The sequence below is a fragment of the Ascaphus truei genome, assembly GCF_040206685.1.
Source record: "Ascaphus truei isolate aAscTru1 chromosome 8 unlocalized genomic scaffold, aAscTru1.hap1 SUPER_8_unloc_2, whole genome shotgun sequence".
In the NCBI taxonomy this organism is placed as follows: domain Eukaryota; kingdom Metazoa; phylum Chordata; class Amphibia; order Anura; family Ascaphidae; genus Ascaphus; species Ascaphus truei.
In genome coordinates this window covers 250,676-275,890 of record NW_027453836.1, presented here as the reverse complement: position 1 = coordinate 275,890, position 25,215 = coordinate 250,676, and the positions used below count along the sequence as shown (strand labels likewise).

The window sequence follows — 25,215 nt, the reverse complement described above, 5'->3', positions numbered from 1 at the left end:
GCAGAGAGGTGTGTTGGTTACTGGGGATTGCGCTGGTAATGCTGCAGAGAGGTGAGTTGGTTACAGGGGATTGCACTGGTAATGCTGCAGAGAGGTGAGTTGGTTACTGGGGATTGCACTGGTAATGCTGCAGAGAGGTGAGTTGGTTACTGGGGATTGCACTGGTAATGCTGCAGAGAGGTGTGTTGGTTACTGGGGATTGCGCTGGTAATGCTGCAGAGAGGTGAGTTGGTTACTGGGGATTGCACTGGTAATGCTGCAGAGAGGTGAGTTGGTTACTGGGGATTGCGCTGGTAATGCTGCAGAGAGGTGAGTTGGTTACTGGGGATTGCGCTGGTAATGCTGCAGAGAGGTGAGTTGGTTACTGGGGATTGCACTGGTAATGCTGCAGAGAGGTGAGTTGGTTACTGGGGATTGCACTGGTAATGCTGCAGAGAGGTGTGTTGGTTACTGGGGATTGCGCTGGTAATGCTGCAGAGAGGTGAGTTGGTTACTGGGGATTGCGCTGGTAATGCTGCAGAGAGGTGAGTTGGTTACTGGGGATTGCACTGGTAATGCTGCAGAGAGGTGAGTTGGTTACTGGGGATTGCACTGGTAATGCTGCAGAGAGGTGTGTTGGTTACTGGGGATTGCGCTGGTAATGCTGCAGAGAGGTGAGTTGGTTACTGGGGATTGCGCTGGTAATGCTGCAGAGAGGTGAGTTGGTTACTGGGGATTGCGCTGGTAATGCTGCAGAGAGGTGAGTTGGTTACTGGGGATTGCGCTGGTAATGCTGCAGAGAGGTGATTTTGTTACTGGGGATTGCGCTGGTAATGCTGCAGAGAGGTGAGATGGTTACTGGGGATTGCGCTGGTAATGCTGCAGAGAGGTGAGTTGGTTACTGGGGATTGCGCTGGTAATGCTGCAGAGCGGTGAGTTGGTTACTGGGGATTGCGCTGGTAATGCTGCAGAGAGGTGAGTTGGTTACTCAGGATTGCACTGGTAATGCTGCAGAGAGGTGTGTTGGTTACTGGGGATTGCGCTGGTAATGCTGCAGAGCGGTGAGTTGGTTACTGGGGATTGCACTGGTAATGCTGCAGAGTGGTGAGTTGGTTACTGGGGATTGCGCTGGTAATGCTGCAGAGAGGTGAGTTGGTTACTGGGGATTGCACTGGTAATGCTGCAGAGAGGTGAGTTGGTTACTGGGGATTGCACTGGTAATGCTGCAGAGAGGTGAGTTGGTTACTGGGGATTGCGCTGGTAATGCTGCAGAGAGGTGAGTTGGTTACTGGGGATTGCGCTGGTAATGCTGCAGAGAGGTGAGTTGGTTACTGGGGATTGCACTGGTAATGCTGCAGAGAGGTGAGTTGGTTACTGGGGATTGCACTGGTAATGCTGCAGAGAGGTGTGTTGGTTACTGGGGATTGCGCTGGTAATGCTGCAGAGAGGTGAGTTGGTTACAGGGGATTGCACTGGTAATGCTGCAGAGAGGTGAGTTGGTTACTGGGGATTGCACTGGTAATGCTGCAGAGAGGTGAGTTGGTTACTGGGGATTGCACTGGTAATGCTGCAGAGAGGTGTGTTGGTTACTGGGGATTGCGCTGGTAATGCTGCAGAGAGGTGAGTTGGTTACTGGGGATTGCGCTGGTAATGCTGCAGAGAGGTGAGTTGGTTACTGGGGATTGCACTGGTAATGCTGCAGAGAGGTGAGTTGGTTACTGGGGATTGCACTGGTAATGCTGCAGAGAGGTGTGTTGGTTACTGGGGATTGCGCTGGTAATGCTGCAGAGAGGTGAGTTGGTTACTGGGGATTGCGCTGGTAATGCTGCAGAGAGGTGAGTTGGTTACTGGGGATTGCACTGGTAATGCTGCAGAGAGGTGAGTTGGTTACTGGGGATTGCACTGGTAATGCTGCAGAGAGGTGTGTTGGTTACTGGGGATTGCGCTGGTAATGCTGCAGAGAGGTGAGTTGGTTACTGGGGATTGCGCTGGTAATGCTGCAGAGAGGTGAGTTGGTTACTGGGGATTGCGCTGGTAATGCTGCAGAGAGGTGAGTTGGTTACTGGGGATTGCGCTGGTAATGCTGCAGAGAGGTGATTTTGTTACTGGGGATTGCGCTGGTAATGCTGCAGAGAGGTGAGATGGTTACTGGGGATTGCGCTGGTAATGCTGCAGAGAGGTGAGTTGGTTACTGGGGATTGCGCTGGTAATGCTGCAGAGCGGTGAGTTGGTTACTGGGGATTGCGCTGGTAATGCTGCAGAGAGGTGAGTTGGTTACTCAGGATTGCACTGGTAATGCTGCAGAGAGGTGTGTTGGTTACTGGGGATTGCGCTGGTAATGCTGCAGAGCGGTGAGTTGGTTACTGGGGATTGCACTGGTAATGCTGCAGAGTGGTGAGTTGGTTACTGGGGATTGCGCTGGTAATGCTGCAGAGAGGTGAGTTGGTTACTGGGGATTGCACTGGTAATGCTGCAGAGAGGTGAGTTGGTTACTGGGGATTGCACTGGTAATGCTGCAGAGAGGTGAGTTGGTTACTGGGGATTGCGCTGGTAATGCTGCAGAGAGGTGAGTTGGTTACTGGGGATTGCACTGGTAATGCTGCAGAGAGATGAGTTTGTTACTGGGGATTGCACTGGTAATGCTGCAGAGAGGTGAGTTGGTTACTGGGGATTGCACTGGTAATGCTGCAGAGAGGTGAGTTGGTTACTGGGGATTGCACTGGTAATGCTGCAGAGAGGTGAGTTGGTTACTGGGGATTGCACTGGTAATGCTGCAGAGAGGTGAGTTGGTTACTGGGGATTGCACTGGTAATGCTGCAGAGAGGCGAGTTGGTTACTGGGGATTGCGCTGGTAATGCTGCAGAGAGGTGAGTTGGTTACTGGGGATTGCACTGGTAATGCTGCAGAGAGGTGAGTTGGTTACTGGGGATTGCACTGGTAATGCTGCAGAGAGGTGTGTTGGTTACTGGGGATTGCACTGGTAATGCTGCAGAGAGGTGAGTTGGTTACTGGGGATTGCGCTGGTAATGCTGCAGAGAGGTGAGTTGGTTACTGGGGATTGCGCTGGTAATGCTGCAGAGAGGTGAGTTGGTTACTGGGGATTGCGCTGGTAATGCTGCAGAGAGGTGAGTTGGTTACTGGGGATTGCGCTGGTAATGCTGCAGAGAGGTGAGTTGGTTACTGGGGATTGCGCTGGTAATGCTGCAGAGAGGTGAGTTGGTTACTGGGGATTGCACTGGTAATGCTGCAGAGAGGTGAGTTGGTTACTGGGGATTGCGCTGGTAATGCTGCAGAGAGGTGAGTTGGTTACTGGGGATTGCGCTGGTAATGCTGCAGAGAGGTGAGTTGGTTACTGGGGATTGCGCTGGTAATGCTGCAGAGAGGTGAGTTGGTTACTGGGGATTGCGCTGGTAATGCTGCAGAGAGGTGAGTTGGTTACTGGGGATTGCGCTGGTAATGCTGCAGAGAGGTGAGATGGTTACTGGGGATTGCGCTGGTAATGCTGCAGAGAGGTGAGTTGGTTACTGGGGATTGCACTGGTAATGCTGCAGAGCGGTGAGTTGGTTACTGGGGATTGCGCTGGTAATGCTGCAGAGAGGGGAGTTGGTTACTGGGGATTGCGCTGGTAATGCTGCAGAGAGGTGAGTTTGTTACTGGGGATTGCACTGGTAATGCTGCAGAGAGGTGAGTTGGTTACTGGGGATTGCGCTGGTAATGCTGCAGAGAGGTGAGTTGGTTACTGGGGATTGCGCTGGTAATGCTGCAGAGAGGTGAGTTGGTTACTGGGGATTGCACTGGTAATGCTGCAGAGAGGCGAGTTGGTTACTGGGGATTGCGCTGGTAATGCTGCAGAGAGGTGAGTTGGTTACTGGGGATTGCACTGGTAATGCTGCAGAGAGGTGAGTTGGTTACTGGGGATTGCGCTGGTAATGCTGCAGAGAGGTGAGTTGGTTACTGGGGATTGCGCTGGTAATGCTGCAGAGAGGTGAGTTGGTTACTGGGGATTGCACTGGTAATGCTGCAGAGAGGTGAGTTGGTTACTGGGGATTGCGCTGGTAATGCTGCAGAGAGGTGAGTTGGTTACTGGGGATTGCGCTGGTAATGCTGCAGAGAGGTGAGTTGGTTACTGGGGATTGCGCTGGTAATGTTGCAGAGAGGTGAGTTGGTTACTGGGGATTGCACTGGTAATGCTGCAGAGAGGTGAGTTGGTTACTGGGGATTGCGCTGGTAATGCTGCAGAGAGGTGAGTTGGTTACTGGGGATTGCGCTGGTAATGCTGCAGAGAGGTGAGTTGGTTACTGGGGATTGCGCTGGTAATGCTGCAGAGAGGTGAGTTGGTTACTGGGGATTGCGCTGGTAATGCTGCAGAGCGGTGAGTTGGTTACTGGGGATTGCGCTGGTAATGCTGCAGAGAGGTGAGTTGGTTACTGGGGATTGCACTGGTAATGCTGCAGAGCGGTGAGTTGGTTACTGGGGATTGCGCTGGTAATGCTGCAGAGAGGTGAGTTGGTTACTGGGGATTGCGCTGGTAATGCTGCAGAGAGGTGAGTTGGTTACTGGGGATTGCACTGGTAATGCTGCAGAGAGATGAGTTGGTTACTGGGGATTGCGCTGGTAATGCTGCAGAGAGGTGAGTTGGTTACTGGGGATTGCACTGGTAATGCTGCAGAGAGGTGAGTTGGTTACTGGGGATTGCACTGGTAATGCTGCAGAGAGGTGAGTTGGTTACTGGGGATTGCGCTGGTAATGCTGCAGAGAGGTGAGTTGGTTACTGGGGATTGCGCTGGTAATGCTGCAGAGAGGTGAGTTGGTTACTGGGGATTGCGCTGGTAATGCTGCAGAGAGGTGAGTTGGTTACTGGGGATTGCGCTGGTAATGCTGCAGAGAGGTGAGTTGGTTACTGGGGATTGCGCTGGTAATGCTGCAGAGAGGTGAGTTGGTTACTGGGGATTGCGCTGGTAATGCTGCAGAGAGGTGAGTTGGTTACTGGGGATTGCGCTGGTAATGCTGCAGAGAGGTGAGTTGGTTACTGGGGATTGCGCTGGTAATGCTGCAGAGAGGTGAGTTGGTTACTGGGGATTGCGCTGGTAATGCTGCAGAGAGGTGAGTTGGTTACTGGGGATTGCGCTGGTAATGCTGCAGAGAGGTGAGTTGGTTACTGGGGATTGCGCTGGTAATGCTGCAGAGCGGTGAGTTGGTTACTGGGGATTGCACTGGTAATGCTGCAGAGAGGAGAGTTGGTTACTGGGGATTGCGCTGGTAATGCTGCAGAGAGGTGTGTTGGTGTTGACAATTGTGCATGTTTTGCTGTGTTACACATCTGTAGAAGCACTTTGTTTATGTTATATTTTTCCCAGTATACTATGATTTTAAGTTGTGTTTAATGGCTTATCTGTATGATAGTGTCTCTGGTCCCTCTGGATGTGTGTTGTGTTATTGAATGGTTGTGTAATTGTCTCTCCCTCTGGATGTGTGTGTTGTGTTATTAGGTGGCTGTGTCATTGTGTCTCTCCTCCCTGTCTCAGGTCCCCCAGGATGTGTGTGTGTGTTGTGTAATTGTGTCTCTCCTCCCTGTCTCAGGTCCCTCTGGATGTGTATGTTGTGTTATTAGCTGATTGTGTCTCTCTCTCCTCCCTATCTCAGGTCCCCATGGATGTGTGTGTGTGTTGTGTTATTAGCTGGTTGTGTCATTGTCTCTCTCTCCTCCCTATCTCAAGTCCCCCTGGATGTGTGTGTTGTGTTATTGGGTATCCTGGAACCAGGGTCACGTGTGATGTGTGAATAGCTCCAGTTACATATGTAAAATGCAAAACAATACATAACATCGTATTCACAAAACAATGCGAAAGTCCATGTCCACACAACGATGTGATACCGGCCGGTATCACTGGCCTCAAAGTCCCTTGGCCAAGGTTCTTTGACAAAGGATGCCAAGTGGATGCACCGGTCCAGGTTAGCTGGGTGCACCACAATGTCTTTTGCAAATGTCTCTGGCCTTGTTTCCTTTTAAACTTATGAGAGAACAGTCCTTTTGTCTCTGTAGTTTTATCTACAGAGTGCATCCCCTTGTATTTATGCCAGTCGTGCCAGCCATTCACTTTGTCACCTGGCATTTGGCGGAAGGAGATGGCTATTGGCTCCTTGCGGAAGCGGATCGACACTCCTAAAAGACTGTTTGTCAAGTCTGGTTCACTAAGGAGGGCGTAGTCTGGAGAGACTCCCTGGTGCTGAGCACAGGAATCGTACGCTACCCGGACTTGACCAGGTTTCTGGGGGTGGTAGACGCCAGATGATGGGAGGTACCAGCATTCTTCACCTTCCTTCAGTGAGGGCGCTGGTTCTGCGTAGCGGCTAAGGAATGTCTTCTGGATGAAGGCCATAAAGTTTTGTTTGGTCTCCGGTTTCCTTTGTAGGTCGCAGCAGAGCGACGTGAGCCTAGAGATGGCATGTTCTCTGTTGTTTGGGAGGCGTCTACTTGGTGAACGGAATGGTAGCGGGGTCACCCAACTGCCTGATCCGTCTTTGAACAGCTCCTTATCCATTAACTTCAGGAATTCTCCATCTTCCATCGATGGTGTTTGCTTGTCATCGTCCCATGATGTCTGGAACGCTGTGCACCCTAAGTCATCGGTGCATTTCTCTTGCACGAGAACGTCTCCACGTATTTTGGTGATACGCATTTGTGTCTCTTTGTTAACTGCCCTCAGGAGGTTGTTTTCTCCCTGGACATGACGAAGAACAGTCTCTTTTGCCCTTGTAAATCCCTTTGTGAAATGTCTCTGCGACTGTCTCTTTTTACGCCTCTGAAGGAACAGTCTTTTTGCCCCTGTAGTTTCAACTGCAGGGTGCAATCTTTTGCGGTTATGCCAGCTGTGGCGGTTGGCTGCTTTGCCACTTGGTACTTTATTCTGCAGAGAGGAATGACTGTACGTCTTAGCTGTGCTATTGCTCGCAGGAGGACTGTCCGATTGTTTTTTTTCTTTGGACGATCCTTTTGTCGGTCACCTTCAGGAGGTTACTTTCTTCCTGTAGTGGAGTCGACTCATCATCCTTAGTGGTCTGGACTACTAAGCATCCTATGCCATTGTCAAATTCCCCTGATGCGAAGGTGTTTTAGTTGATCTCAGGGGTATGACCTTGTCTCTTCTCCTCACTTGGCCCTTCTGTGACTTGGATATGGCCAAGACATGAGTCGGAGAGGGATGTGTGTCCACATTCTGTTATCACTGTTCTGCGGGCGTCAACATAGTCTGGTTCGTGCCCTTTTTCAATGCACACGTTGCTCACTATCACCCATCCTAGGTCAAGTCTTTGGGCGAATGGGGCGTTGTGGGGTCCGTTGCGCTGTTTACAGACTTTTTGTACCCTCAGGATGTCCCTACCGAGCAGCAGCAAGATCTTGGCGCCTTGTTCTACCGGCGGGATGTAGTTGGCTATTCCTCTGAGGTGCGGGTGATGGCGTGCCACGTCTGGTGTGGGAATCTCATCCGTTTGCCGCCATGTAGTTGCACTCGATGAGTGTGGGGAGAGCTATCTTCACTCTGTTGTTCACTGCACGTATGATGTAGCCATTTGCTCTTCTCCCTGTTGTCTCAGTTAACCCTGCACAGGTTCTGAGGGTGTAGGGTGAGGCATTGTCTTGTGCGTTGAACAAGCTGAAGAATTCCATCTTCGCCAATGATCTGTTGCTCTGATCATCGATGATGGCGTACATCCTAACCGCCCTCTCAGGTTGTCCCTGGGGGTGCACTGCGACTAGGCATATTTTGGGGCAAGACCTTTTGTCACATCCTTTTCCGCAAACCTCAGTGCACTGAGACGTGACAGATGTTGGCTCTCCTTCTCCTTCCTCCCCGCAATGCTCCGTTATGGAGAATGGGTTGTTGAGTTGGTGGAGTGTCAGCGCCTCTGGATGTAGCGATGTTACGTGCTTGTCACTTTTGCACACTGCACATTCGATGGCCTCTTTACAGTCTCTGGCCAGGTGAGTTGTGGAATTGAAGCACCTGAAGCAAACTCCGAATTCTCAGAGTAACTTCTTGCGTTCCTCTAGGGACTTCATCCTGAACCCAAAGCACCTGTTAAGTGGGTGTGGCTTCTTGTGTATGGGACACTCCCTGTTTGGGTCCCTTGGTTTCTTGTTTTCAGCGACCGACTGGTCGGGACTTGTTTGGGTCGTGGGGGACACGTCCGTCCTGTGGACCAAGATGGGTGTTCGAGTGTTACCGTATCTCTCATTCCTCAGGTCACTTGCACTGTGTGTGGTTTGCGCACCCAAGATGAAACTGGGATCGTTTCTTGTCCTTGCTGCTTCGCGAATGAAGCTCAAGAATAATGAGAAGGGGGGGAAGGTGACTTGCTTCTCCCTTTTGTATTTGGAGCCTTGTGACATCCATCTTTCGTGGAGGTTGTAGGGTAGCTTCTCCAAGATGGGTCTCACTCCGCGAGCTGAGTCCAGGACGTTAAGGATTGGTCTGTTCTTGCAAACTCCAGCTCATGTAGCAGATCTCCAAGCTCTCGTAACTTTGTGTAGTCTTTGGCTGTGATTCTTGGAAAGTCGTCAACTCTTTTGAAGAGCGTGACTTCGACCACTTCGGGGCTACCGTAGCACTCCTCTAGCCTTTCCCATACCAAGTCAAGACCTACTTGGGGGTTGTTCACGTTCGCTGCCCTGAGTCTCTTCGCATGTTCTATGGATTCTTTCCCCAGCCATTTGGTTAGTAGCCTGAGTTCTTCCCTTGCGGAGAAGCCCAGGCTCTTGATTGCGTCTTTGAACGTGAACTTCCATATTCGGTAATTCTCAGGACGGTCGTCAAAGTTGGTAAGTCCTGTTTGCACCATGTCACGCCGGATCATGTACTTGCCCATGTCTGTTAGGCCTGAGGCATCGGTGTGTTGGTCGCGTTCTTAGGTAGTTGCCGGGAGGGTCTTTGCGGTCGCCCCTTCCTTGGTGTGGACGCGTGATGACTGCTGGTCGGTGTGAGGGGCTGTGTTTTCCCGTGTGGGTGTACCTGGATTGCGAGCCTGTTGTAGTGCATCCGTGTGCGCGCTGGCGTGTGGATCACTGTTGCGGCTGTGGCTATCCCAGGTAGCGTGTACCCTTGAAGGAACAGCATCTTATCCACGTGGTATATAGAAAAAACGTTGTATGGTGCTCAATAGAAAACAGTAGAACTTGAAAAATAATGAATTCTTGTAAAAATGGAATTAACCCAATGAATGAATATAACAGATGATTCCAAAAGATGTAAACTGTCAAACTGTAATCCCACAAAGCACAGTAGTAAGGATATAATTATAGTTAACACCTGCCGGTGACTAGTGTGATAAACATCTATTTCAATGGAATGAACTGGTAAACAATGTCCAGAATATAAGTGTGTAAACTGGAATAGACTCACATGGGGATGGATATCCACGATTGACAGCAAGTCCTGATGTATCCAGCAATCCACGGGTTAAATGTGCCTCCGCCTGTAGGTAAGTATACTGAGCAAGAAAGAAAAACGGAGCACTAGATCCAAAGCTGGCAAAGCCAGAATAAAGTACAAGGATGCGTTCCCAAAATAAAAAATATAGCTTATTTTAATGGATCATGAACAAAAACCACACCAACGCGTTTCGGACTATTGATAGTCCTTTCTCAAGGTGAATAACTACTAACCCATCTGGAGTGTTATTTATATGTAACTGAGACACAGCCACGCCAATCGCCAGCACTTCCGTGTGCGTCACGTGACGGAGACGTCATACGTCATCACGCATGGACGCGTCACACCCGCGTGTGAATCACAGCCCTGGGACGTAGGTGGGAGGAGCGGCATGGAAACTCATCAATCACTGAAAGACAATGGCCCACGAGCACCAGTCGCAACCTCCCCGAACGACACCAAGCATGTGACCTCAACGTACCCATAGCAAGTCTTCGGTGTCTGTGGAGTCCCTCCCGTCGTGTTGAGATGGTGCGCTTGTGTTTACACTGAAGAGGCTCCTCACATAATCTTCTGTACGTTGGGCTGGATCCTCTGAGATTATCCGTCTGTACGGTTGCTCCCCGCCATCCTGTTGCGCGGCTGCTTCTAGGACTTCGGCTTGGGCTATGGCGGCGGCTGCGTCCTCTTCTTTGCTAAGAGCTTCTAGATCCGCGTCCAATTCGGCCTTTCTACGAACGGCGGCGGTATTGGCGGTGGCAGCGGCATTCTGCTCCTCCTCCTCTATGCGCGCTCTCTCTGCCCTTACGGCTGCCTCTCTCCGACCATATTCGGCCCTGGCACAAGTGGTGGCTCACGCCTTGCTGGCGCTGGACACATTGGATTGCACTGACTTAGCTGACCTTGATGAGCGCCTGGATGTGCTGGAACGCTGTGATGTGGTCTCCAGCAAAAGGTCTTTTCTCTTATTCTCAGGTTCTGAGATAGTGGTTCGCACGCGGCTGTCACGTGTCCGGTCAATATTATGCTGTAAGTCTCTTTCTTGCAGGCTTTCGCCGGTGTTAGCCCTGGTCAAGTAAGTGATGTATGCCTCTGACAGCTTTTGGTAGCATGAGTGATCTATCTTTAATTGAGTTGTTGCCTGCTCGAGCTGTTGTACATAATTGCCAGCGCCATTGCGTATTCCAAGTGTGGTTGTTTCCCAGGCCTTCTCTAATTTAGCGCGGTGCGCTTCAATGTCAGATTCGTACTTTTCGTGCGCTTTTTGTGCCAGTGTGACTATCCGTTTTGTTGCAGTTGCGCAGGGGTCTCTGTGTCTGAGTGGTCACTCTCCTGCGTGGTGTTTGGTGAGGATCTGAGTTCTGCCATGCTGCAGGTGTGTAGGCCTTTAGCCAGTGCGTGTACCTGCGTCAGCGATGGATGACTGTCTCAGATAGTGCCGGTAGGTGTCCTGCAGCGGTAAGCTTAGGGGTAGCTGTACTTACGGTGTCCGGTGGCTCTGACCCGTGTCTTGGCGGGTGTCCGGTGGCGCTAGCCGTGGGAACGTGCGCAGGGGTAGGTGGGATGGTAGCTCCTCACTGTGTAGCTGTGCAGAGGGTGGACTCAAACAGAAAGGCATTTAATGCTCTGTGTGTTATGCACTGGTCTGCTGGCAGTGCTACTGTTTGCTGCGTAGAGCTGCAGGCTCTGTGTGGCAGTGTAAAGCTGCTTGCTTGTACTGCTGTAGGAGCTGTGCTCTGTATTTGCAGTGTAAAGCTGCTTGCTTGTATTGCTGTGTCTCTCTCCTCCCTGCCTCAGGCCCCCCTGGATGTGTGTGTGTGTTGTGTTATTAGGTGGGTGTGTCATTGTGTCTCTCCTCCCTGCCTCAGGTCCCCCTGGATGTGTGTGTGTGTTGTGTTATTAGGTGGGTGTGTCATTGTGTCTCTCCTCCCTACCTCAGGCCCCCCTGGATGTGTGTGTGTGTTGTGTTATTAGGTGGGTGTGTCATTGTGTCTCTCCTCCCTGCCTTCAGGTCCCCCTGGATGTGTGTGTGTGTTGTGTTATTAGGTGGGTGTGTCATTGTGTCTCTCCTCCCTGCCTCAGGCCCCCCTGGATGTGTGTGTGTGTTGTGTTATTAGGTGGGTGTGTCATTGTGTGTCTCTCCTCCCTGCCTCAGGCCCCCCTGGATGTGTGTGTGTTGTGTTATTAGGTGGGTGTGTCATTGTGTGTCTCTCCTCCCTGCCTCAGGCCCCCCTGGATGTGTGTGTTGTGTTATTAGGTGGGTGTGTCATTGTGTCTCTCCTCCCTGCCTCAGGCCCCCCTGGATGTGTGTGTGTGTTGTGTTATTAGGTGGGTGTGTCATTGTGTGTCTCTCCTCCCTGCCTCAGGCCCCCCTGGATGTGTGTGTGTGTGTTGTGTTATTAGGTGGGTGTGTCATTGTGTGTCTCTCCTCCCTGCCTCAGGCCCCCCTGGATGTGTGTGTGTGTGTTGTGTTATTAGCTGGTTGTGTCATTGTGTCTCTCTCTCCTCCCTGCCTCAGGCCCCCCTGGATGTGTGTGTGTGTGTTGTGTTATTAGGTGGGTGTGTCATTGTGTCTCTCTCCTCCCTGCCTCAGGCCCCCCTGGATGTGTGTGTTGTGTTATTAGGTGGGTGTGTCATTGTGTGTCTCTCCTCCCTGCCTCAGGCCCCCCTGGATGTGTGTGTGTTGCGTTATTAGGTGGGTGTGTCATTGTGTCTCTCTCCTCCCTGCCTCAGGCCCCCCTGGATGTGTGTGTTGTGTTATTAGGTGGGTGTGTCATTGTGTGTCTCTCCTCCCTGCCTCAGGCCCCCCTGGATGTGTGTGTGTGTTGTGTTATTAGGTGGGTGTGTCATTGTGTGTCTCTCCTCCCTGCCTCAGGCCCCCCTGGATGTGTGTGTGTGTTGTGTTATTAGGTGGGTGTGTCATTGTGTGTCTCTCCTCCCTGCCTCAGGCCCCCCTGGATGTGTGTGTGTTGTGTTATTAGGTGGGTGTGTCATTGTGTGTCTCTCCTCCCTGCCTCAGGCCCCCCTGGATGTGTGTGTTGTGTTATTAGGTGGGTGTGTCATTGTGTGTCTCTCCTCCCTGCCTCAGGCCCCCCTGGATGTGTGTGTGTGTGTTGTGTTATTAGGTGGGTGTGTCATTGTCTCTCTCTCCTCCCTGTCTCAGGTCCCCCTGGATGTGTGTGTGTGTTGTGTTATTTGGTGGTTGTGTCATTGTGTGTCTCTCCTCCCTGCCTCAGGCCCCCCTGGATGTGTGTGTGTGTGTTGTGTTATTAGGTGGGTGTGTCATTGTGTCTCTCTCTTCTCCCTGTCTCAGGCCCCCCTGGATGTGTGTGTTGTGTTATTAGGTGGGAGTGTCATTGTGTGTCTCTCCTCCCTGCCTCAGGCCCCCCTGGATGTGTGTGTTGTGTTATTAGGTGGGAGTGTCATTGTGTGTCTCTCCTCCCTGCCTCAGGCCCCCCTGGATGTGTGTGTGTGTGTTGTGTTATTAGGTGGGTGTGTCATTGTGTGTCTCTCCTCCCTGCCTCAGGCCCCCCTGGATGTGTGTGTGTGTTGTGTTATTAGGTGGGTGTGTCATTGTGTGTCTCTCCTCCCTGCCTCAGGCCCCCCTGGATGTGTGTTGTGTTATTAGGTGGGTGTGTCATTGTGTCTCTCTCTCCTCCCTGCCTCAGGCCCCCCTGGATGTGTGTGTTGTGTTATTAGGTGGGTGTGTCATTGTGTCTCTCTCTCCTCCCTGCCTCAGGCCCCCCTGGATGTGTGTGTTGTGTTATTAGGTGGGTGTGTCATTGTGTCTCTCTCCTCCCTGCCTCAGCCCCCCCTGGATGTGTGTTGTGTTATTAGGTGGGTGTGTCATTGTGTCTCTCTCTCCTCCCTGCCTCAGGCCCCCCTGGATGTGTGTGTTGTGTTATTAGGTGGGTGTGTCATTGTGTCTCTCTCTCCTCCCTGCCTCAGGCCCCCCTGGATGTGTGTGTTGTGTTATTAGGTGGGTGTGTCATTGTGTGTCTCTCCTCCCTGCCTCAGGCCCCCCTGGATGTGTGTGTTGTGTTATTAGGTGGGTGTGTCATTGTGTCTCTCTCTCCTCCCTGCCTCAGGCCCCCCTGGATGTGTGTGTTGTGTTATTAGGTGGGTGTGTCATTGTGTCTCTCTCCTCCCTGCCTCAGGCCCCCCTGGATGTGTGTGTGTGTGTTGTGTTATTAGGTGGGTGTGTCATTGTGTGTCTCTCCTCCCTGCCTCAGGCCCCCCTGGATGTGTGTGTGGTCGAGCTTCTCTTCCCCCCGTCCTGGTTCTCTCTCGCTGCCGTCCCCTTTAACGTGACCCTGAATTACTCCGTGTCGGAGGACTGTGATCGTGCAGCGGAGGAGGGGTCAGAGGTCGCGGGTTCTGTGCGTGTGGTGAAAGTGGGCACACCACGGATTCAGCGTGTGAGCGTGGGTGACTCGGTGACCGTGGCCCTGCCGGACAAGACCTTACTCCCTGGGGAGGTGTTCACCGCCTCCATCAGCCTGAGACACAACTGGACACAGCCCAGCTTCAGCCTGCGGTGAGAAGGCCGAGGGCCGCACGTGGGGTCGCGTGTTCTGGGGTCACGCGTGGGGTCGCGTGTTCTGGGGCCGCGTGTTCTGGGGTCGCCCGCGTGGGAGTCGCGTGTTCTGGGGTCGCGTGTTCTGGGGCCACGCGTGGGGTCGCCCGCGTGGGGTCGCGTGTTCTGGGGTTGCCCGGGTGGGGTCGCGTGTTCTGGGGCCGCGTGTTCTGGGGTCACCCGCATGGGAGTCGCGTGTTCTGGGGTCGCGTGTTCTGGGGTCGCGCGCATGGGAGTCGCGTGTTCTGGGGCCACGTGTGGGGTCGCGTGTTCTAGGGCCACGCGTGGGGTCGCCCGCGTGGGGTCGCGTGTTCTGGGGTCACCCGCATGGGAGTCGCGTGTTCTGGGGTCGCGCGCATGATGCTGGCTGTGGGGTCATGTGATCTGTACAGGCACATGTGACTTGTGAGGTCGCAGAATGTTGCATATGAAGTTGCATGGCGGCATGTCACATGATGGTGACAGGGAGGGATTTTGGTGGGAGCGCACGCGTGGTATCATGTCCTGAGAGGTCACGCGTGGAATTGACGTGTTGCAGGCGCTGCCGCTCCGGGTTAGAGCTCCTCTTTGCCCGCTCCGCCGCTCCAAACACGTGGGCCGTAAAAACCGAGACCCAACGCGGGACCAAACACCACACGGTGACGGGACACGTGACGCACCGCGGTGCCTCGGAGCGCAGGTGAGAGGCGTGTTACCGGGTATTAACATTACATACTGTATGGTAACATGCTACATGGTCATGGTAACCCAATGATACCGCGTTCCTATTCCAGCACAGCGCCAGTTACATCGTTACCAGAGTAACATTACTATAGTAACACGGCAGTTACATCGTTACCAAAGTAACATTACTATAGTAACACGGCAGTTACATCGTTACCAAAGTAACATTACTATAGTAACACGGCAGTTACATCGTTACCAAAGTAACATTACTATAGTAACACGGCAGTTACATCGTTACCAAAGTAACATTACTATAGTAACACGGCAGTTACATCGTTACCAAAGTAACATTACTATAGTAACACGGCAGTTACATCGTTACCAAAGTAACATTACTATAGTAACACGGCAGTTACATCGTTACCAAAGTAACATTACTATAGTAACACGGCAGTTACATCGTTACCAAAGTAACATTACTATAGTAACACGGCAGTTACATCGTTACCAAAGTAACATTACTATAGTAACACGGCAGTTACATCGTTACCAAAGTAACATTACTATAGTAACACGGCAGTTACATCGTTACCAAAGTAACATTACTATAGTAACACGGCAGTTACATCGTTACCAAAGTAACATTACTATAGTAACACGGCAGTTACATCGTTACCAAAGTAACATTACTATAGTAACACGGCAGTTACATCGTTACCAAAGTAACATTACTATAGTAACACGGCAGTTACAGCGTTACCAAAGTAACATTACTATAGTAACACGGCAGTTACATCGTTACCAAAGTAACATTACTATAGTAACACGGCAGTTACAACATTACCAAAGTAACATTACTATAGTAACACGGCAGTTACATCGTTACCAAAGTAACATTACTATAGTAACACGGCAGTTACATCGTTACCAAAGTAACATTACTATAGTAACACGGCAGTTACATCATTACCAAAGTAACCTTACTATAGTAACACGGCAGTTACATCGTTACCAAAGTAACATTACTATAGTAACCCCCCTCCCTCCTCTCTCTCCCCCTCCCCCCTCCCTCTTCTCTCTCTCCCCCCTCCCTCTTCTCTCTCTCCCCCCTTCCTCTCTCTCCCCCCCTTCCTCTCTCTCTCCCTCCTCCCCCTCCCTCATCTCTCTCTCCCCCTCCCTCCTCTCTCTCCCCCCCTCCCTCCTCTCTCCCCCTCCCCCCACCCTCTCTCTCCCCCTCCCCCCACCCTCTCTCTCCCCCCACTTCCCCCCTCCCTCTCTCTCCCCCCTCCCTCCCCCTCATCTCTCTCTCTCCCTCCTCTCTCTCTCCCCCGCGCTCTCTCCCCCCACCTCTCCCCCTCCCTCTCCTCTCTCTCACCCCCCCCCTCCCTCCCTCCCCTCCCCCCTCTCTCCCCCCCCTCTCTCTCCCCCCCTCCCCCTCTCTCTCCCCCTCCTCTCTCTCTCCCCCCCTCCCTCCCCCTCTCTCTCTCCCCCCCCTCCCTCCCCCTCTCTCTCTCCCCCTCCCTCCCCCCTCTCTCTCCCCCTCCCTCCCCCCTCTCTCTCCCCCTCCTCTCTCAGGCCCCCTCCGGTAGTTGCCCTCCTGGATTTCCTGGTGGGTAATGTCTCGCTTGGCGCTGCCATCTCTCGGAGAATCACTTTCCAGTTGGAGATGCCGGGAGCGGCGGCCGCCGCCGGGGTGCGGGGAAACGCAGAGGTGCTGGTGTCTGACCGAGATCTGCGAGCCATTGTCCCGCTGGTGAAGGTAAGTGCAGAGCGTCGCTCCAGAACCCCCTACGTGCCGTCTGCAGAGCGTCGCTCCTGTAACCCCTACCTACCAGACTGCAGAGCGTCGCTCCAGAACCCCCTACGTGCCGTCTGCAGAGCGTCGCTCCAGTAGCCCCTACCTGCCAGACTGCAGAGCATCGCTCCAGAACCCCTACGTGCCGTCTGCAGAGCGTCGCTCCTGTAACCCCTACCTGCCAGACTGCAGAGCGTCGCTCCTGTAACCCCTACCTGCCAGACTGCAGAGTGTCGCTCCTGTAGCCCCTACCTGCTAGACTGCAGAGCGTCGCTCCAGTAACACCTACCTGCCAGACTGCAGAGCGTCGCTCCAGTAACCCCCACCTGCCAGACTGCAGAGCGTCGCTCCAGTAACCCCTACTTGCCAGACTGCAGAGCGTCGCTCCAGTAACCCCTACCTGCCAGACTGCAGAGCGTCGCTCCAGTAACCCCTACCTGCCAGACTGCAGAGCGTCGCTCCAGTAACCCCTACCTGCCAGACTGCAGAGCGTCGCTCCAGTAACCCCTACCTGCCAGACTGCAGAGTATTATTGCTTTGATTATTATTAACACTTTCCAGTCTGACCCAGAGCCTCTTTCTATTTACCCGAGCCGGAAAATGTCAGAGCATCGCCCCAAAAATACACGGCCCCTGCAGTCCCTTGAGATATTAAACATGGCCCCTCTCACAGATAGTGTGTGTGTGTCTCTCTCTCCCCCTGTCACAGATATCAGTGTATATGTAATATGTCTCTCTCCCCTCACATACAGTATATGCAATATGTCTCTCTCTCTCTCTCTTGCCTTCCCCTCTCAGATATCGGTATATATGCAATCTCTCTCTCTCTCTCTTTCTTTCTCTCTCTCTCTCTCTCTCTCTCTCGCCCTCCTTCTCTCTCTCGCGCCCTCCTTCTCTCTCGCGCCCTCCTTCTCTCTATCTCTTTCTCGCGCCCCCTTCTCTCTCTCTCTCTTTCTCGCGCCCTCCTTCTCTCTCTCTCGCGCCCTCCTTCTCTCTCTCGCGCCCCTTCTCTCTCTTTCTCTCTCGCGCCCTCCTTCTCTCTTTCTCGCGCCCTCCTTCTCTCTCTCTCTTTCTCGCGCCCTCCTTCTCTCTCTCGCGCCCTACTCTCTCTCTCGTGCCCTCCTTCTCTCTCTCTCGCGCCCTCTTTCTCTCTCTCTCGCGCCCTCCTTCTCTCTCTCTCGCGCCCTCCTTCTCTCTCTCTCGCGCCCTCCTTCTCTCTCTCTCGCGCCCTCCTTCTCTCTCTCTCTCTCTCTCGCGCCCTCCTTCTCTCTCTCATATCAGTATATAGGCAATGTCTCTCTCCCTCTCTCCCTCCCTCTCTCTCTCCCCCTCTCACAGATATCAGTATATATGCAATGTCTCTCTCTCTCTGGCCCTCCTTCTCTCTCTCGCGCGCCCTCCTTGTCTCTCTCTCTTCGCGCGCCCTCCTTGTCTCTCTCTTTCTCGCGCCCTCCTTCTCTCTCTCTTTCTCGCGCCCTCCTTCTCTCTCTCTCTCGCGCCCTCCTTCTCTCTCTCTCTCGCCCTCCTTCTCTCTCTCTCTCTCTCGCGCCCTCCTTCTCTCTCTCATATCAGTATATATGCAATGTCTCTCTCCCTCCCCCTCTCACAGATATCAGTATATATGCAATGTCTGTCGCTCTTTCTCTCTCTCTTTCTCGCACCCTCCTTCTCTCTCTCTCTCGCCCTCCTCTCTCTCTCTTTCTCGCGCCCTCCTTCTCTCTCTCTCGCGCCCCTTCTCTCTCTCTCTTTCTCGCGCCCTCCTTGTCTCTCTCTCTCTCGCGCCCTCCTTCTCTCTCTCTCGCGCCCTCCTTCTCTCTCTCTCGCCCTCCTTCTCTCTCTCTCTTTCTCGCGCCCTCCTTCTCTCTCTCTTTCTCGCACCCTCCTTCTCTCTCTCATATCAGTATATATGCAATGTCTCTCTCCCTCCCTCTCTCTCTCCCCCTCTCACAGATATCAGTATATATGCAATGTCTGTCGCTCTTTCTCTCTCTCTCTCTCTCATATGCAATGTTTCTCTCTCTCTCTCCCGTGCAGTCCCATGAGATATTAAACACAGCTCCCCTGACGGGAATCTCTCAGAAGGTTCCGGTCCGAGTCCTGGCTCTGGAAGCGGGGGGATCTGTGTTGGACATTACCAAACAGGCAGGATGTGAGACCCCCAACGCACAGATTGTACAGGTCACTCTCCCTCTGTCTCAGTGACAGTCTCTCTCTCCTCATTTCTCTTAGTGCCTCTCCCTCCTCCCTTCCTCCTGTCTCTTACAGTTTATTTTTCTCTCTTTCTCTCTCCCATCCTCTCTCTCTGTCACTAGCTTCTCTCCGTTTTCTCAGTAACAGTCCCTCCCTTTTACTCCCTCTTCTTTCTGTCTCTTACATTCATCGCTCGGCGACTGTCTCTCTCTGGCAGGTGTCGGATGGCTGTGATTGTCTGTTTGTGAGTGGGAAGGAGACTCAGGGAGCTGTTGGTGTGAGGGTGGAGTTTTGGTTAGAGCGTCTCCGGGCCTCGCTGACTGTCTCTCTCTGCAACTGTCTTTCCCTCTCGCTGTCCCTCTCGCTCCGGTGACTGTCTCGCTCGGTGACTGTCTCTCTCTGGCAGGTGTCGGATGGCTGTGACTGTCTGTTTGTGAGTGGGAAGGAGACTCAGGGAGTCGTTGGTGTGAGGGTGGAGTTCTGGTTAGAGTGTCTCCGGGTCTCGCTGTCCCTCTCTCTCGGTGACTGTCTCGCTCGGTGGCTGTCTCGCTCGGTGGCTGTCTCGCTCGGTGGCTGTCTCGCTCGGTGGCTGTCTCGCTCTGTGACTGTCTCGCTCGGTGGCTGTCTCGCTCGGTGACTGTCTCGCTCGGTGGCTGTCTCGCTCGGGTGACTGTCTCGCTCGGGTGACTGTCTCGCTCGGTGACTGTCTCGCTCGGTGACTGTCTCGCTCGGTGACTGTCTCGCTCGGTGACTGTCTCGCTCGGTGGCTGTCTCGCTCGGTGACTGTCTCGCTCGGTGACTGTCTCGCTCGGTGACTGTCTCTCTCTGGCAGGTGTCGGATGGCTGTGACTGTCTGTTTGTGAGTGGGAAGGAGACTCAGGGAGCTGTTGGTGTGAGGGTGGAGTTTTGGTTAGAGCGTCTCCGGGCCTCGCTGACTGTCTCTCTCTGCAACTGTCTTTCCCTCTCGCTGTCCCTCTCGCTCCGGTGACTGTCTCGCTCGGTGACTGTCTCTCTCTGGCAGGTGTCGGATGGCTGTGACTGTCTGTTTGTGAGTGGGAAGGAGACTCAGGGAGTCGTTGGTGTGAGGGTGGAGTTCTGGTTAGAGTGTCTCCGGGTCTCGCTGTCCCTCTCTCTCGGTGACTGTCTCGCTCGGTGGCTGTCTCGCTCGGTGGCTGTCTCGCTCGGTGGCTGTCTCGCTCGGTGGCTGTCTCGCTCTGTGACTGTCTCGCTCGGTGGCTGTCTCGCTCGGGTGACTGTCTCGCTCGGTGACTGTCTCGCTCGGTGACTGTCTCGCTCGGTGACTGTCTCGCTCGGTGGCTGTCTCGCTCGGTGACTGTCTCTCTCTGGCAGGTGTCGGATGGCTGTGACTTCCTGTTTGTGAGTGGGAAGGAGACTCAGGGAGCCGTTGGTGTGAGGGTGGAGTTCTGGTTAGAGTGTCTCCGGGTCTCGCTGTCCCTCTCTCTCGGTGGCTGTCTCGCTCGGTGGCTGTCTCGCTCGGTAGCTGTCTCGCTCGGTAGCTGTCTCGCTCGGTGACTGTCTCGCTCGGTGACTGTCTCTCTCTGGCAGGTGTCGGATGGCTATGACTGTCTGTTTGTGAGTGGGAAGGAGACTCAGGGAGCCGTTGGTGTGAGGGTGGAGTTCTGGTTAGAGCGTCTCCGGGCCTCGCTGTCCCCCTCGCTCGCTGTCCCCCTCGCTCGGGTGACTGTCTCGCTCGGGTGACTGTCTCGCTCGGGTGACTGTCTCGCTCGGGTAACTGTCTCGCTCGGGTGACTGTCTCGCTCGGGTGACTGTCTCGCTCGGTGACTGTCTCGCTCTGTGACTGTCTCGCTCGGTGGCTGTCTTGCTTGGTGACTGTCTCTCTCTGGCAGGTGTCGGATGGCTGTGACTTCCTGTTTGTGAGTGGGAAGGAGACTCAGGGAGCCGTTGGTGTGAGGGTGGAGTTCTGGTTAGAGCGTCTCTGGGCCTCGCTGTCGCTCTCTCTCTGTGACTGTCTCGCTCAGTGACTGTCTCGCTTGGGTGGCTGTCTCGCTCGGTGACTGTCTCTCTCTGGCAGGTGTCGGATGGCTGTGACTTCCTGTTTGTGAGTGGGAAGGAGACTCAGGGAGCCGTTAGTGTGAGGGTGGAGTTCTGGTTAGAGCGTCTCTGGGCCTCGCTCGGGTGACTGTCTCGCTCGGTGACTGTCTCTCTCTGGCAGGTGTCGGATGGCTGTGACTTCCTGTTTGTGAGTGGGAAGGAGACTCAGGGAGCCGTTGGTGTGAGGGTGGAGTTCTGGTTAGAGCGTCTCCGGGCCTCGCTGTCCCTGTCGCTCGGTGACTGTCTCGCTCGGTGACTGTCTCGCTCTGTGGCTGTCTCGCTCGGTGACTGTCTCGCTCGGTGACTTTCTCGCTCGGTGACTGTCTCGCTCGGTGACTGTCTCGCTTGGTGGCTGTCTCGCTTGGTGGCTGTCTCGCTCGGTGACTGTCTCGCTCGGTGACTGTCTCTCTCTGGCAGGTGTCGGATGGCTGTGACTTCCTGTTTGTGAGTGGGAAGGAGACTCAGGGAGCCGTTGGTGTGAGGGTGGAGTTCTGGTTAGAGAGTCTCCGGGCCTCGCTGTCCCTCTCTCTCGGTGACTGTCTCGCTCAGTGACTGTCTCGCTCGGTGACTGTCTCGCTCGGTGGCTGTCTCGCTCGGTGACTGTCTCTCTCTGGCAGGTGTCGGATGGCTGTGACTTCCTGTTTGTGAGTGGGAAGGAGACTCAGGGAGCCGTTGGTGTGAGGGTGGAGTTCTGGTTAGAGAGTCTCCGGGCCTCGCTGTCCCTCTCTCTCGGTGACTGTCTCGCTCAGTGACTGTCTCGCTCGGGTGGCTGTCTCGCTCGGTGACTGTCTCTCTCTGGCAGGTGTCGGATGGCTGTGACTTCCTGTTTGTGAGTGGGAAGGAGACTCAGGGAGCCGTTGGTGTGAGGGTGGAGTTCTGGTTAGAGCGTCTCCGGGCCTCGCTGTCCCTCTCTCTCTGGGTGCCGCTGCTCCCCCTACGAGTCGAGGTGTCGGACACCCACCTGCAGCGGCTGCAAGGCTCCGGGTGAGTGACCTCTGACCCCCACTGGAAACCATAATACAATGACCTGTGACCTCTGACCTGTAAAGTATTATGTGATTTTAAAGGCTGTGCTATCTCAAAACACCTCTGACCCCGCAATGAACTGTGACCCTATAATTAATGCCCTCTGCCATTGACTGCCATTTGACCTTTTAAAGAGAGAGTGTGTGTGTGTGTGTGTCTGTGTGTGTGTGTCTGTGTGTGTGTCTCAAGACTTGGACAGGGATCAAGAGACACGCATAGAATGGCAATTAGTGACACCAGGCTGTTTGTGTCAATGCGCTTCCTGAACCCGGAGGGGAATAGATTCAATAGGAGAGATATATATTATATTATAGGAGAGAATCTTATTGGATCTATCGTCTGGGGATCTGGTGCATAGTCTTACTGGCCTTGTGAGTGCGTCGTATCTAGTGCAGGGCGCTCAACTCCAGTCCTCAAGCCTCCCCAACAGGACAGGTTTTCAGGATATCCCTGCTTCATTGCCCCTGATTCATCCCTGCCCTGATTGAGCCACGTGTGCTGAAGCAGGGATATCCGGAGAACCTATCCTGTTGGGGGGTGGGGGTGCTTGAATACTGGAGTTGTCCCACTTTATCTGGAGGTTTTACCTGTATTAATACATTGCACATACTTTGTTACACTACGTGGCACGCGCTTCTCTCCCTGTGCATAGATATATAGATCTCTATATAATGGTTAGCCGCCCAGGTCCCACGGCTGTTAGCTGCCCGGGTCCCACGGCTGTTAGCCGCCCAGGTCCCACGGCTGTTAGCCGCCCAGGTCCCACGGCTGTTAGCCGCCCAGGTCCCACGGCTGTTAGCCGCCCAGGTCCCACGGCTGTTAGCTGCCCGGGTCCCACGGCTGTTAGCTGCCCAGGTCCCACGGCTGTTAGCCGCCCAGGTCCCACGGCTGTTAGCCGCCCAGGTCCCACGGCTGTTAGCTGCCCAGGTCCCACGGCTGTTAGCCGCCCAGGTCCCACGGCTGTTAGCTGCCCAGGTCCCACGGCTGTTAGCCGCCCAGGTCCCACGGCTGTTAGCTGCCCAGGTCCCACGGCTGTTAGCTGCCCAGGTCCCACGGCTGTTAGCTGCCCGGGTCCCACGGCTGTTAGCCGCCCAGGTCCCACGGCTGTTAGCTGCCCGGGTCCCACGGCTGTTAGCTGCCCGGGTCCCACGGCTGTTAGCTGCCCAGGTCCCACGGCTGTTAGCTGCCCAGGTCCCACGGCTGTTAGCCGCCCAGGTCCCACGGCTGTTAGCTGCCCAGGTCCCACGGCTGTTAGCCGCCCAGGTCCCACGGCTGTTAGCCGCCCAGGTCCCACGGCTGTTAGCTGCCCGGGTCCCACGGCTGTTAGCTGCCCGGGTCCCACGGCTGTTAGCTGCCCGGGTCCCACGGCTGTTAGCTGCCCAGGTCCCACGGCTGTTAGCTGCCCGGGTCCCACGGCTGTTAGCTGCCCAGGTCCCACGGCTGTTAGCCGCCCAGGTCCCACGGCTGTTAGCTGCCCAGGTCCCACGGCTGTTAGCTGCCCGGGTCCCACGGCTGTTAGCTGCCCAGGTCCCACGGCTGTTAGCCGCCCAGGTCCCACGGCTGTTAGCTGCCCGGGTCCCACGGCTGTTAGCCGCCCAGGTCCCACGGCTGTTAGCCGCCCAGGTCCCACGGCTGTTAGCTGCCCAGGTCCCACGGCTGTTAGCCGCCCAGTCCCACGGCTGTTAGCCGCCCAGGTCCCACGGCTGTTAGCCGCCCAGGTCCCACGGCTGTTAGCCGCCCAGGTCCCACGGCTGTTAGCCGCCCAGGTCCCACGGCTGTTAGCCGCCCAGGTCCCACGGCTGTTAGCTGCCCAGGTCCCACGGCTGTTAGCAGGTCCCACGGCTGTTAGCCGCCCAGGTCCCACGGCTGTTAGCTGCCCGGGTCCCACGGCTGTTAGCTGCCCAGGTCCCACGGCTGTTAGCTGCCCGGGTCCCACGGCTGTTAGCTGCCCAGGTCCCACGGCTGTTAGCTGCCCAGGTCCCACGGCTGTTAGCTGCCCAGGTCCCACGGCTGTTAGCTGCCCAGGTCCCACGGCTGTTAGCTGCCCGGGTCCCACGGCTGTTAGCTGCCCGGGTCCCACGGCTGTTAGCCGCCCAGGTCCCACGGCTGTTAGCTGCCCAGGTCCCACGGCTGTTAGCCGCCCAGGTCCCACGGCTGTTAGCTGCCCAGGTCCCACGGCTGTTAGCTGCCCGGGTCCCACGGCTGTTAGCTGCCCAGGTCCCACGGCTGTTAGCTGCCCAGGTCCCACGGCTGTTAGCCGCCCAGGTCCCACGGCTGTTAGCCGCCCAGGTCCCACGGCTGTTAGCCGCCCGGGTCCCACGGCTGTTAGCCGCCCGGGTCCCACGGCTGTTAGCCGCCCGGGTCCCACGGCTGTTAGCTGCCCGGGTCCCACGGCTGTTAGCCGCCCAGGTCCCACGGCTGTTAGCCGCCCAGGTCCCACGGCTGTTAGCTGCCCGGGTCCCACGGCTGTTAGCTGCCCGGGTCCCACGGCTGTTAGCCGCCCAGTCCCACGGCTGTTAGCCGCCCAGGTCCCACGGCTGTTAGCTGCCCAGGTCCCACGGCTGTTAGCTGCCCAGGTCCCACGGCTGTTAGCTGCCCAGGTCCCACGGCTGTTAGCCGCCCAGGTCCCACGGCTGTTAGCCGCCCAGGTCCCACGGCTGTTAGCCGCCCAGGTCCCACGGCTGTTAGCTGCCCAGGTCCCACGGCTGTTAGCTGCCCAGGTCCCACGGCTGTTAGCCGCCCAGGTCCCACGGCTGTTAGCTGCCCAGGTCCCACGGCTGTTAGCCGCCCAGGTCCCACGGCTGTTAGCTGCCCAGGTCCCACGGCTGTTAGCTGCCCAGGTCCCACGGCTGTTAGCTGCCCAGGTCCCACGGCTGTTAGCCGCCCAGGTCCCACGGCTGTTAGCCGCCCAGGTCCCACGGCTGTTAGCCGCCCAGGTCCCACGGCTGTTAGCTGCCCAGGTCCCACGGCTGTTAGCCGCCCAGGTCCCACGGCTGTTAGCTGCCCAGGTCCCACGGCTGTTAGCTGCCCAGGTCCCACGGCTGTTAGCTGCCCAGGTCCCACGGCTGTTAGCTGCCCAGGTCCCACGGCTGTTAGCTGCCCAGGTCCCACGGCTGTTAGCTGCCCAGGTCCCACGGCTGTTAGCTGCCCGGGTTCCACGGCTGTTAGCTGCCCGGGTTCCACGGCTGTTAGCTGCCCGGGTCCCACGGCTGTTAGCTGCCCAGGTCCCACGGCTGTTAGCTGCCCAGGTCCCACGGCTGTTAGCTGCCCGGGTCCCACGGCTGTTAGCCGCCCGGGTCCCACGGCTGTGGATGTGTGTGCAGCAATTCCAAAATACATCCAGCACTCTCGGGACTTTCATTCAAGAAATATTTAATGTGTTGATCGTCGTTTCTGGGAATGTCCATTAACACAGGGAATATTTCTTCAATGAAAGTCCCCAGCGATTGTGTGTGTGTGTGTGTGTGTGTGTGTGTGTG

The 25,215-nt window shown here is 55.1% G+C and overlaps 1 protein-coding gene across 1 annotated transcript in view; it reads left to right on the top strand.

Moving 5' to 3' along the window:
- TMEM132A (transmembrane protein 132A) overlaps positions 1-25,215 on the top strand; it is an 88,866-nt gene that overhangs the window by 11,132 nt on the left and 52,519 nt on the right. Inside the window, exons 4-8 of the mRNA XM_075580646.1 lie at positions 13,643-13,947; positions 14,525-14,665; positions 16,228-16,411; positions 18,482-18,625; positions 21,513-21,694. Of these exons, the coding sequence (XP_075436761.1) occupies positions 13,643-13,947; positions 14,525-14,665; positions 16,228-16,411; positions 18,482-18,625; positions 21,513-21,694 (956 nt within the window). The remainder of the gene's footprint in view (positions 1-13,642; positions 13,948-14,524; positions 14,666-16,227; positions 16,412-18,481; positions 18,626-21,512; positions 21,695-25,215) is intronic.